General features: G+C 40.1%; 1 protein-coding gene across 10 annotated transcripts in view; it reads right to left on the bottom strand.

Moving 5' to 3' along the window:
* The window catches only part of kirrel3b (kirre like nephrin family adhesion molecule 3b), a 153,173-nt gene that overhangs the window by 55,689 nt on the left and 83,222 nt on the right, over positions 1 to 14,262 (bottom strand). For all 10 annotated transcript variants that reach the window (XM_079354878.1, XM_079354885.1, XM_079354880.1 and 7 more), the window contains exons 2-3: positions 5,525 to 5,674; positions 451 to 600 (exon numbers count right to left, since the gene is read on the bottom strand). In XM_079354878.1, coding sequence (XP_079211004.1) covers positions 451 to 600; positions 5,525 to 5,674 — 300 coding nt within the window. The remainder of the gene's footprint in view (positions 1 to 450; positions 601 to 5,524; positions 5,675 to 14,262) is intronic.

The raw sequence follows: 14,262 nt of genomic DNA, 5'->3' as shown, positions 1-14,262 counted from the left end.
ATTAACTATGGAGCACCACTTTTGTAAGGGCCCACTGAGGAGCAATATGTCTCTGTTTAGGTTTTACCCTCAAGAGTGTGAGTCATCTGTTTGTAGTATTTGGGATGATGTTTGCAAACCTGGACGTGAATGTCAGTATTCTACCAAACAAACAAACAAGAACTGATCATGCTGCAGCCACTCTAATACAAGATTAGATATTTGTGTATACATGTAAAGAACTTAGATGACGCTGATGTGATCTTATCATGAGAATGAAAAATTGACAATAGTGTGAAAATCCAGTGATGCCAATAAATCTGCTTTGCACCTCAGTGACTGGAGGTAGTTGGCTGGTACATTGGTGTTGTTTGGAGTGTGTGTGTGTTTGTGTGTGTGTGTGTGTGTGTGTGTGTGTGTGTGTGTGTGTGTGTGTGTGTGTGTGTGTGTGTGTGTTGAATTCAGACTCACCAAGCACAGTGAGGCGGGCAGGACGAGACCTCATGGCGGCCTGGACGGCCTGGCACTCAAACACAGCATCGTCCATCAGCTCGACACGCTGAATTCGCAGATGATGCTCTCCTGAACCATGGTCGCCAATCACTGTGTAACGAGGATAGCCTGCAGCACAAACACACGAGTGCTTTTAATCACTTTGAAAACACTGCTAATATTGCCAAGAATAAACAATTTGTCAATTTAAATCTTATTTACATACAGAAAACAAACACCACAAAAGATGAAAACAACCGTACATACAAATGTGATTGGTTTTTTTTTGTTTAAATCTCATCTGCAAACACATTTTATTAATGGCTCATGCATCTTGATTAATTGAGCTGAATTACCAGATAATAATGATAAAACAAGTGTGGTTGTTTAATTGCTTATTTACTCAGAATGCATTTTCATTCAATTTCCCAATATTCATTCTTTTTTACGTGTTTTTATAGCACACATGGCACTGCTAATAAGCTGCTTCTGAAGTTGCTGCATCCTAGAGAAATATGTTTTACTGCAACCGCAAACAATAAAACAGCTAAATTTTGAGTTGTTTCAGCACTGCTGTGTAAAATGATTTATAGTTTAATAATGCAAGGAAGCAGAGTAATATCAAGAGACCTCGGCATTTTATACAAGTCAAGCGAGATTTTTGCAGATATCCCCTCAGCCATGATCGAAATATGCATTGAGAGTGTATTGCTGAGTGCATCCCTCCGCTGGGGCAAATAAGCCGAAAGAAGAATGGGTAGTTTTATGGGGTATTTCTCATGCTTTCGGAATTGCTTGTCTCTGAAGATCCCTTTGCTTTTCCTCTCGCTCCATCTTTCTAATTATTGGGGATACAGTATTTGGACTAAAATGAGAATGCCTCTTCATAAAACAAATGCAATCCAAAAAGTGTGTTTAGAGTTTTGCAGCTCAGAATTGTTTTTCACTCCAGTGTGAGTAATTGATCAACGATGAAACAAGTGGAGAACTCTGCAGCGGAAAAGAGCCAGATTCTTTAATAAAGCCTCACGCTCAGCTTTGTGTTCCCTTGAAGAAAACTTCACACTTCACACTCACAAACTTATCATTTCCTCTGAAAGAAGCCCATCAGTACAGTGCCATCCATCTGTTGGGTCGCAGCCAACAAATGTTGGGGAGTAAAATATTGATTTCTCAGTAAGAGGAAGCCAATGACTCGTGTTCACTTCAGAGCTCCCCAAACACGTCTGTCTTTCACTTAAAAGCTTTTACAGACTGGCTTTTTTTGATGTTTTAGCGCCCAAAAGGAGCATAAAAGACTGAGCTTCCTTTTAACAGCTTTCACATCCTTGCATTTGTGTGGTGCAAAAACCCATCATAAGTCCAATTACTGACTGTTGCTTTATTGAATCCAGTTGCCTTTAATAGAGCATGAAGTGGGCCTCGTTTTAGGCTGGTGGGGTGAGTTACAGCAGATTAAACCATCCTCCTACATGTAGCCTTTAATCTTAAAGGTCTACAGTGGGAGGACATATTGGACAAAAGAACGCCTAAACATAAATATTAAAGCTTGGGAAAGGATTAACAGAGGAATGTTAACAAAAAAAAAAAAAAAAAAAAAAGAAGAAGAAGAAGCAGAAAGCTGCCCAACACAAGCAGAAAATGGAAGTTGCACCAGCAGATGTTTGGGGGTAAACTGGCCACAAAGCTAATGAATTTATCTTTTCAGTAATATGCATATAGCTCATTGCAGTGTTGTAAATTTAACTGAATAATGTTTTAAATTTAACAGGGTTATGGGAGACCTGTACATTTAATAGCTTACATTCATGAAATTGATAACCATTGGTTAAAAAAAAAAAGCTTTTTGTCTATTCTTGCTAAGTGTGATTCCTCAGATAAAGGACACACAATTATGTGGTCAAGGTCACCCAGAGAGCCACTTTGCTTCAATTTTATGTTCATTGATGAGATTTAAAGCAATAATACCATCGCGGATCACAAGGGTAATGATCATTGCACATTCTGAAAGATGTGACCTTGGGTTGACTCCAGTCCACCTCCATGTGGAGTACTGCCTATTGTGCCTACCTCTGAGGTGGGACTGACTCTCCTCAAAGCTTTTGTTTTGCTTATCTTAATTGTAACAAGGTATGCTATGTAAATTTCTGCTACATAAACAGATGATCGTGCCAATTACCTCATCTGTGCCTCTGGCGAACTAAGAATATTTTTACTGTGTGAGGATGTGGCTCTCTTCCAGTTTCATCTTTGTGCATTAGCTCGATCCAAGAGTCATTTGCATTTTTGTGGTGGACAGTAGATGACAAGAATTGTCTAATCTAACATTCAGAACAACAGAAACAAACTGTAATGTGTTTTTGCCAACTCATAGGCACCCAGATCATGCATTTTGTCAATATGACTGCAATAATAATGGCTCACATGAAGACTGATCACCTCTGCAGATGTCATGTGTACCAATAAAGGACCATCGATCTTAGGTCTCAGCAGGTTTCAAAAAGACACAATGTGTTAGCCAAGGCAAACAATGTAAAATAGACCCATTAAGGAGTAATGAATCCATCAGGGGGAAATGGATTTGTCTTGAGGCTGGATCAATGGCCAAGGTGCATGTGCGGCTGCATATAAGTATACAGTAACTTGAGGCGTGGCCTTGTAATTTATAGCACTCGCCCAACACATGTTTCACACAGTGTACCCACAAGGGGACAGAAGCATGTTAGCTGCAGCTCAGAAACAGGTGACCGGTGTTCAAGTTGCTCTCAGGAGAGGCAAGTGCTACACGCTCTCGGCTGAAGGTCCGTTAGCTGTTGTCCTATCACATGTCTGCTAAGGACCCATTCGCCTGCATCCTAAGTGCACGGCTTAATGTACACAAACACTTCTCTCCCCGTCTTTACTGTGTGCACACCACGAGAACTCACTTATGACCGCTTTGTCTCTTGTAATTATCATCATGCACAGCAGATGCATTCTCTGTCATGCATATTCATGACATTGATTGGTATGTTCCGAACGCTTGTGGGCCTACTTTACTTTCCTTTAATTGGAGTGGGAAAGCATGACACAAAAGGGAATGAATGAGAAATTCTGAGACAGATAGGAATCATTGGCTTTTGTGCTGTGATTTCTCAGCGCTGAATGGTGAAAGAGTTCTCTCGGTTTAATCACTGCTCCCGTGAATGGAAACAGGTCCCAGGCGGAGCACAACGTTGCCGACGCAGCTTCTTTCTATGAATAGCCAAGCAGACCTATATTATTGAAATGCTCCATGCAACATTCGATTCGTCGCACTTTTTATGTATACAGCTGCCACTTTCCTTTCATTGTGTACATCTTGCAGTGGATGTACCATCACCCTTTTATGGCTGCATGTATTGCTTGTTTATGTAGGCAGGGGTGACAAAAAGGACAGCTGTGCCGAACTTTATTTTGAAAAAAAAGTGTCATCAGTCTCAATAGAGGGCCCTCAGCCCGTCTGTGTCAAATTGTTGATTCTACCCATCTTCTCCAAGCATGCAGCTTCTCTTTCTCTGAACACTTAAGAGGAGAAAAAGCACTCCAACTCTAGATTTGGGTTTTGTCCATTCAGCAAATGTAGAAGAAGAGAGTGGCCTCAGGAAAGGCCGAGGTCAGGATTAGTGCATCTTGTCCATGCCTGTTGAAGTATTCGCAAATGTGTTATTAAAGGTCATTCTACTATGGATCCCTTGAGTTTTTGTGACCCAATGTTCTCTCGGTTTTCTCTGTTCCTTCCCTTTCTCTTTCTTCGGCTTTTTGAAATGAGATCATATCGTGATTGTCTCGTCTTCTTAAATCAATGAAAAAATCAAGAGGATAAAACAAAGTGGACATCTCTGCCCTTTTTTAACCCTAAATTAAACCGGACTCTTCTTCTTTTCTTCCATTTCTCACAATCACAAACACAGTTCTTTTCTGCCTCATCTTCCTCCAAAAGAGACTCAGAGGCTGCAGGAGCATTGTTTACTGCAACCTCCTCATCCTCCCCTGGGCCTAATAAGAACCTGAGGAGGGAAGAGCACAGCTTTACTGGGGCTCTATCAGACGCTGAGGTTTAATTACAGACCACATTGGCGACACAGAGGGTCTCGCAGAGTCTTTGCTAAAGGTCAGGAGGTAAAAGACCCCCAATCTTAAGTGAAATACATAATACAAATACATTTTTCAAAGGAGACCTTTGTGTTTTCAAAATAGCTGCTGTTGAATATTCTGCCACTGCTTCTTCAATTGAATTTTTTTTTTTTTTTTTTGAATTTTTGAGGTTGTTGTGTGAGGTAAGTTTGGAAGCTAGAAGAAGAAAAAAAAGGCTTGCCATTATAGTAATGTATCCTGCTGTGTATTGAGTGCCGTGTACAGATTCGAATGCATCTCTGCTTCGGAATAATTTAATGATCATTTCTGTAAATGGCGCAGGCGTATTACTTTTATTAGGGCTTTTATGGATTTCCTCATTCAGAAGCTCAGTGCTTCAAAAGGTTGTAAATGTTTATTTAGAGGAGTGATGTGTTTCCTTGAAATTCATCAAGGTCATGAATATACATAAAGCCTTGATTGGTTAAACAACAGGCTACTAAATGGCGTTGCAGTAGCCACTTTTTCTCCAAATTAAACAATTAAGGCAATTATACATGAGGTGCAGTGTAATTAGAGGACGTCAGCTACTCTTCAAAAAGCCATTTAGAAGCCTGCAGCACCAGAGGAAGACTAGTGCAACTATTGATTTCACATTTCATTTGGATTTTTGTGCGTCCCTACCAAACAGACATCTAAAACAGAAATATAAATGATTTTTTGATTCTGTTGAGTGTTTTGCTTATTCATATTTCATGTACTACATGTAATCTCTCTCTTGTGACACACTATCATGAGACGTGTGGACTGATATATGTTGCAGAAAGGGTGAACATGGAGAGGCTGTAGATGATAAAAAAAAAAAAAGCTGACAACAAAAGTTTAATAAATAGGAGCTTCAGAGGATGATGGAGAAATGCAGGATGACAAGCTCAAGGGGATAAAAGCTGTTACTTACCAGCGAGGTCTCTGCCCACTCCCAGTGCCAGGCCATCCTTGATCCACAGCACAACGCCATGGTAACCGGGAATAGTGCATGGTAACGTCACAGGCTGGCCTGCAACAACCACCAGGTCCTGTGGCTGCTGGGAAAACATGGCCTCACTTCCTGCAGAACAGAAGAAGAAAGGAGAGTTTAAGTATAACCTATTTCATTTCTTACATTATTGAACTACAAGCAGAGATGATAGAATACAACATTCTGGTTGAAAGAAGTGACAGGATGTGATTTGACAAACACCTGCACTCAATGTTTCAAGTGCTGAATGAAGGGAAACGCACCATATGCTCATTTTCACCAATTTCCCTCAAACCTCCTGTCAAACTCCTGTTGAAAGAACCCTAAAGGGTAATATACAAATGTGGCACATTCTTTTACTATTCATGATACAGACACAAGATACTGTACACGCATCAGAGGTGTCAACGCAGCACTAGGACTGAAGCACGGGGCTAAGAGACAGCCGTCACAGCTCAGCTTGGTTCATTTATGAAGGATGTCACTGTACAGATGGGCTGGGCTCGAACACACCACAGCAGATAACACGATCCCGTCTGCCAACACTGCTCTTGTGGCATACATTAACTCCACCTCACACCCATGTATTCCAACTGTGCAACTGCTATTAGCTGCACTCCTCTCCCGCATGTTCAGGCGGAAAGTGGTGTGCAGTGAACTCCATTAGAGGCAGAGGGTGTGTTAATGGGGAGGGGCACGGTGGCAGTGGAGGGTGTTAGTGTTGTGGATCAGAGTGGAGGGTACAGAGTGGTACTGATGTGTAGTTAGAAACACTGGCAGGCTGCCTATCACCTAAATCCTGCACAAATGCACACAACACACACACTCACACACGGGCCTTTTCACAGTGACGTGCATTCACACATACAGTGGTGCATGAATCACAGCAAAGGTTTAGAAGTGTCAGCTCTTCCTGAACACTTTACTGTTCACAGCTGGTTCTTGTCGTCAAACTTTAGAAGTCGCCATGCCTGAATTAGAACAGCTTCGATTCTCATGACCAACATCATATCCTTTTCTTTTTTTCCCCTGCAGGAGCCACACATTTACTCTTCAGTTAATTATATGCAAATAAAAATCTGACAGCTTAATAACATGTAGATAATTACAATAATAAGCAGAGCAAGGACGGCACTGAGAAAGCGTGTTTTCATCTTACAACATCTTTGCACAAATTTGCAGTCATCTACTGTTGTTCTTTGAATGATTAGTTTTAAATTCAAAGGAAATTAGTTATCCCATGGCAACACAAGGAAATTGATTAGCTTTGTTGAACAATTTCCAGCCACATCAGAGAAAAGATTGTTGTCATTCAAGCAACTGATTTTAATTGAGTGAAAAAATAGCATTTCAATCCCCACGATTAATTTTTTTCAAGCCTGGAACTGAATTCCACATGATGGATCACTCGGTAAGAATGTGACAATGTTTTTATTTTGATTTTTTTCTTCATATTGATTCATGCACTCTTTCTCCCCTGTTTTAACTGTCAATACTGTAAATGCACCAAATAAACAAACCTGGAACACAGTTTGGTTTTTTTGGCAATTTTGCATTTCTCTAACAAACCCCGACATCTAGTTTGAAACATACATGAAAAGACTCATATCAAGGGGCTTTTTCATCATATTGAGTTTCAGCAGCTTCTCCAGGCTCTTTTTGGTTATAGACATATATCGTGGGTGATTCTCGCTGGGTGAGTCTTTATCTCACCAAATGGATTGCCCTTCAAAACCTAGACAGCTTTTTTTTCCAGCTCTGAGTGTGCTCCCACACGAGGAGCTTATCTCAGCTTTTCTCAGGAGCGTGCTAATATACAGACAGCTTCTCAACAGATCTCTCAGCATGTTCCGGAAAAACATTGTTAACGTCAAGAAATCTTGTATCTGTACACACGTGACTGATATTATCAATCCGTTCAGCTTGTGCTATAATTGATTCAACTTCGGAGAGGGTCTCTGTGTTGGTACTGTATGCTGTAAAAAGGAAGTAAAAAAACACACACACAAAAAAACACTGGTGATGGAAAGAATCAAAGAGGTAACTGCCACCAGCATGTACTCGTCTCTTGAACAGTTAAAAAGTGACCTCCCTCATTCAATTTGAAGCCTGGCTGAGTCTTGCAACAAATATGTCTTCATAGTGAGAGAGCAGGTACGGAAAATGGGGCAATGTGTTTGAGATGTCCGGGGCTCACATCAAGGTGGCTACATGCATTCATCCATCCCCTCTGCACCCAATAAATCTCTTTCACATCTGCCAAATGTATCCTTCACTGGGCATCACAGCGTTGGCAGAGCGCTTGTCCCTCCCTAATCAAACCTCTTCTTTATTCTGTGCCAGGCCCGACACGCAACAGAGTGAAGACAACCCCTGTCCCCTCACTTATTCATGACAAATATTTTTATAACTAACATGCCCAATTAAGAATTAAACACCTCAGTGAAGACATTATCACTGACAGTAAGGTGAGTGCAGGTCAGTGATTGAGGTCAGGTGACTTGAGAGCTTAAAATCCATGTTAATTTGTTTTGTGCTTGCAAAAAAATACAACACAAAATAAAATAAAGTGAAAAACTGTCTAGACATTCCAATTTGCCTTGAGATAAACAGACCTTAACTTTCGGGGTTAGTTTTCTGTAAATGTGTGGGCACACAGAGCAGAAAAAGAAACCTTTTGTCTGTCGCTAGAGACAACAGACCGCCTCGTGTTTTTTCTCACTCAGCAACAGCCAAACCTCTTCTATGAATAGAACTTAAATAAAAAAAGAAAAGAAAAATGAAACCACTTAGTTTTTCTTCAAATGTCGTCTGGGAAGAGACAGTCACTAAGAAATATTTCACCTCAGCACTTTAGATTTGCTAAATAAAGCATTATATTCCTTTCATAAGAGCTTATTCTCCCCTTTTTTTAACTGTTGCCTCTCCTTAAAGCTACAACTGACTCTTTGACGTTTATGATTTACAATAAGATTCTGCATGTTGTATGAGACAAAGGAGGGTAACTTATTTTTCTATGTTGGCATTTATTCAGCAATGGAATTTGAATAATGACCAAATAGGAACTGCAGGGTTAATCTTTGAGGATTTTACGGGATTCTTTACACCATATATCACAGAGCCCACATCTGTCAGCAGGCGATTGTAAAGCATGTTTCCTGAAGAGACACTCCTGGCTGTACAGACTTTGCATGGCAATCGTTCAACAAAGCTGGAGTTATTCAAAGAGAAAAAAAAAAAAGATTGTTACCTATATTCCATACTTTTTATATAGTCAATGCTGAATCCACTTTGAAACCCTTTAAACTTACTGGATATGTGTATGTGTGTCAAATCATACATGATTCATGCTTTTTTTTTGATTGAGTCTGCTGCACTTGGATAGAAAGGGCCAGATGATATTTGGTTTGGTCTGCCCAGTTGTTTAAAATGTGGAAGAAAAAAACCCAAAAACAAAACAGGTCATTAAAAACTGAGCAAAGAGCCATATTCATAATGTGGACTGGCACTCTGCATCCCCTAATGTTGTCATTTCACTTCAAATAATTTGTTTACCATTGGACGGCTGCTGCATTTCCACACACTCCAGCACTATTTTCCCCTCAGTGCTAACTGCCCCCAATTTCATCGCTCTTTGCCAATCAGGCCTCGAAATTACCGTTACGGACACACATCCAGCCCACTTCAGAGAAATAATCAGCATGCTGTCTGTGCGGCATGTGGCCACACAGCACCAAAGCTTAGCCTAGGATCATTATCAGAAACTATTACCCCTCTGGCCTGGGCATTTTATACCGGCAATTTAGAAACACAGGAGGGGCTTCAGAATAATGAGGAGAGGGGTTAGTTATATGTTTGGTAGTTTGGTAAACACACAGTTTCTTTACTTCTTCTATGGCTTTACTGCTGTTAGTTTTCCCTGTAAGTGGAGGCATAAGATAGAAACAAAGTAAGAGTGTGTGTGTGTGTGTGTGTGTGTGTGTGTGTGTGTGTGTGTTAGGTGTTTGTGTTGGGGGGTGGGTGTATTTTTCTCTTCTATTTATCCACTGGTTGTGTTGTCATAGGTGACAGCTTCTGGGCTGAGGTGTAAAGAGACTTTGATTGAGTTTTTCTTACAGAGGCAATAGCAATAAACACATGAATATAGGTGAAATTAAACATGTAATTCCACCACTCTGCAGAGTTTGTTCGTTTAAGCCACAAACAGAGGAGGCATCCCACAGGATCCAGAAGGAAAAAAAAGAAAAACAAGCACATGTCAAGACTCGCTAATATACACGACAAATTCTTAACATTTGTTAAACCGCTTCATCGGTGATGGTCATTACAAACATACATCTCACCCTCTCCATCTTTTCCCGACACCTCCTACTCCTCTGAGGCATGACACACACTCTTATTCTTCGTCACCGGACCCTGTTTAGTCATAAGCCCACAACTCCAGCTTGCTTTCTCTCTTTCTCACAATGGGCATAATGACACTAATTTCTGCATTGTAGTCATCTGCAGCAAAATCATTAAGTTGACACTATCAGTGAAGCATCATGTTGCGAGATTCATCAATCTGTTAAAAAGGATAGAATGTGCACAAAAGAATGATTCCTGTTTTGCCTGTGGTTGTAATTAAGTGATCCATTGATTCTGTAAAGTGTTCGAAAGAAGCATTTGGTAAATTTGAAAAGGAAGAAATAGCAATTTAAAACCAATATTACAACAAATGTCTGACAAAAACTTGGTAGAGAAAGAAAACCCAGCCAACTCCTTACAAGGCATTGCTTCTGAAAATCATCCAGCTTCAGTCAACTATGGTTTATAATTCAGATCATTCAGAATGTTAATTTAGAAGCAATGGGTCACTACACAAGTCACCCAATAATTCTGATTAGCTGCCATTGATTTACTGCTTGTTCAGGATTAAGAAGGCTAACAAGGGCATTTCCTTGACTATAGCCACCTTAACCTCATAAAAACCACAGCATGGCACATTTCTGATCACTCTTCTTTTGTAAGTTGAAAAGAATTGCCTGACATATTGAGCCGGATCATTACATTCACACACACTTCACAGTATCATAGCACCATTTCCATCTGAGTTTAGAATAAAGGCATAAAGGCACTGACTCGCCTGATGCAAAAAAAAAAAGAAATACTATACACCATGTTGTTACAAAGGAAGTGGGTCTACACTTTCAGTCACTGCAAAAAAAAAAAAAGGTTGAAATTCAAGATGAAAAAAATTAAAAATACATTAGACTACACATCCTTTAACGAAAGAATGCACAGCAGCAAGGGCAAAGACGCACATATTTGTCCAAGTATGCACTACTAGTAAGCAATAGGTATGTGTTGTAAAATAACAACCTTTTCTTTTTGGCTTAGTTTCCTTCTCCGAGGTTTCTACAAATTGTTAAATGGAATGATGCCCTATTTCTCAGAGCAGTTAGACTTTTGTTACATGGGCTACTTCATTAATACAAAAATGTAATCCCTCAGATGCTGCTGGCTATGTTACAACAATAGTTACCAATAATGAATATTTCATGAATCTCTATCAGGCCCATTAGACAAGGCATGTATTACTATCAATCTGTCTCCCTCATCAGAATGTTCAAATCCCTTTTTTTCCCCTCCTTGCCTGTCCACTTGTAAAACAAACACTGTGTGCAGACTGATAATACCCCAAGCCCATCTTTGCAGTGATGGCTGCCATTATGAGTAAAAATGTGTCTGTGAGAATGCAAATTCATGAAGCAGGAAAGATAAACATCAGTGCTGCCGGAAGACGTTGTATTTATGCCTTCTCTCAGACTGTGCATTAGTGGAGCATGACAGTTGCCAAGGCATAATCAAGACAGATCGCCTCCGATGATGACTTCTAAAAAAATTACAAATGGCAACAGCGGGAAGGCCTTGCAGGCACTCGCTTTATCATCAGCTTACACGGCCGGAAGAAGTGCAATTTTATGACCATAAGAAGCCAGAGTATCAGGAGCCATGAACAGTTTAAGATAGCTCTCTTGGCTGCATCTTTTCTTGCCTGTTCATTCGGGTCATTGAGGTCCAAAGGTCATAGATGCATTGCGAACTGTGGAATGATTTCCTGCCCTACTCCAACAACAACATGAAAATGTGTTTTAACATCTCCAATGATGGATAAAGGGACAGAGTTTAAAGGGTAAAGGTCTTCTATGTTAACCTCTCTGAAGAACAAGAGGTGTGAAATCAAACCATACAGTGTACACAAAAAGCTGCCTACTCACTTTATGTATGTGAGCTTTGTTCTGGAAAAACAAGATCTACTCTGACCACTGGTTGTAATTACTGTTATCAAGCTGCAAACTCCTGTGGGTTGGTTTCCAAGGTAACTACAGTTCAAAGAGAAGCATTCAAATATTCTAGTTAGCATAAATGCAACTGAACACCACATAACCCTGCTCCCCTGGCTGGTATTGATTAAAAAAAAAAAAAAAAAGAGTGGGGAAATGGAGCAAGTCGCTTTGCAAACTGGACTACTTTTTTAGCGTACACTTTTGCATAATGGGAAGCAGGGACATAAAAGGGATGCAAATGAGCGAGGGAGATGGAGAAGAGAAGTAGTTTGGGAGTTCAGATGGGGGCCTGATTGAATCAGAAGGGTCCCTTCTGTTTCTCGACTTCGCCATTACATCTTTTCTTTGTCAACTTTTCACCACTCCATCGCCTCCTGCCTCTTCAGTGCTCTTTGTCACTGAAGTATTTGTTTGAATGCATGTTTTCAAAGCTGAAGGCCAGCGGTGCCATTGTCTCTTTGTTGACACAAATAAACACTTGAGTCTTAACTGAGTGTATGGATGTCAAGACACTCGAGCATTTGCAATAGGGAACATGTTTGTACAAAGGGGACCTTGAAGGGTGTTCAAAGTTAACTTTCATTGGGATTGATCATGTTCATTATGGAAGGATGAGCATTTGAAACAGACTCAGCTGGTTGATTTGTTGGATGCAGAGTGGACAGGGGCCTTAGTCCAATAGGGCATATCACATATTTTAGAGAGCTAACAAGGTAAGTCTACCTTGACTTTCAAGACCTTTTTTTGTCTCTTTGAGTGAGACTAAATCAAGAGATAGATCAAAGCTCTTGGGAAATTAAGGCAACATGGATGTATCTGGGTGTCAGGAAGGTTTAGAAGTTGTGTCCAAAAGATAAAATCAGGTAAAAGAGAAGCTCATAAGTCTACCTGCTTTAGAATAATAACACAGGTGGTTATATTACCTGACCTCGGAGTGGAAATGAAAACCAGCTGAAAGAAACCCACATGTAGTATATTCCAACCACAGACTGGCCATATTCATTGTGATTTAAAATAGTATCATTTTACCAATGTGTATGCATACTTTATTGTACATGAATAAATACCACTTGGAAAACTTGTGTTTATTATATCTAAGGTCGCTTTGGAAACATTCTCCATTCTTGTTAAAGTGTGTATGAGGAAGATGCTGAAGGCCGATTTGAAATCAATGTAGATTGCTCTAGCTATAGAAATTATTCCAGTAGACATCCCACGAAAAGGTGAACTCGGGGGTAAGCTGCACTATAAATAAGACAAGCACGGACAGAAATGTTTTGTCCAGGATGAGGTTTTCACAGCACACCAGTGATGGAACTTTGAGATGTTGTCTGTTTTCAGGAATGCTGGAATGCATACTGGAATGCATGTCATCTCTGTCGAGGTCTCTCAATGTATTTTCTTTTATTTATTCCCTTACTCTATTCAACACAAGATGTAATACACAGGCATTGGCATTTTGTTCTTCATGTGGAAATATCCAGTGACAAAAGACAGTGAGTCTGCATCGAGGCAGGTAGGATAAACAAAGGTGTAGCAAGAGTTTGTTAGATGTGGGGACAAATGGAGGCTCAGCGAGTTTGCCTTGAGTTGATTTGCAAGTAAAAAAAAGACAATAAAGACAGGAAAATATAAGTGTTTCAAACAACACATAACATTTCAAATTATTATTACCATCTGAGATGGTTCAATACTGCACCTTCTCGCAAGACACTTAACAATTAAAGCCCGAATATCGTTATTTGGGATGGATTCATAATGATCAAATTCCAGTGATTTATATTGCTATAATTATCTGCAGTGGAATATGTAACTCAAAAGTGTCTGCCTTTATGGCAATCAACTTCTGTGAGCATAATAGGAACACTATGCGGAAATCATAAAGAGAGTAAGCCACAGTGCAGCATACAGTATATTTTGTCAATCATCTTTGCCTCAGCTTAGAAACACTCTTCTAAAAGAAGTGTAGACAAATCTGAAATGCCCCCCCCCATCTCTTCGAAAATAACTTACATAACCAATGTTGCTGGGTTTTTTTGTTTGAAATATTTCATTTATTATATACTGAAGTTTAACAGTCACGCAGCAGACATTGGAATGATCTTCCGGTCTCATTAAAAAAAGATGCTCTCAGTAAGCTTTCTCTGATTCATAAAATCCCCATTTGACATCCTCCAGACTGTGGAGACATCCATTTTCCTCTCATCTTCTTCAACTATTTGCTTCCCTTGGAAACATCCGTGCCTCATTCTTCTTCACTGGCTGCTGTGACATTGAAAAAGACCCCTAATCAAAACATTTGTCTTTCTTTCAGCCTGCGCTCAGACCGGTGAATGAGAGCTGACACCA

The sequence above is a fragment of the Symphodus melops genome (assembly GCF_947650265.1).
Source record: "Symphodus melops genome assembly, chromosome: 10".
Taxonomy (NCBI): Eukaryota; Metazoa; Chordata; class Actinopteri; order Labriformes; family Labridae; genus Symphodus; species Symphodus melops.
The sequence above is the reverse complement of the archived record's forward strand: the minus strand, read 5'-3'. Positions and strand labels throughout refer to the sequence as shown.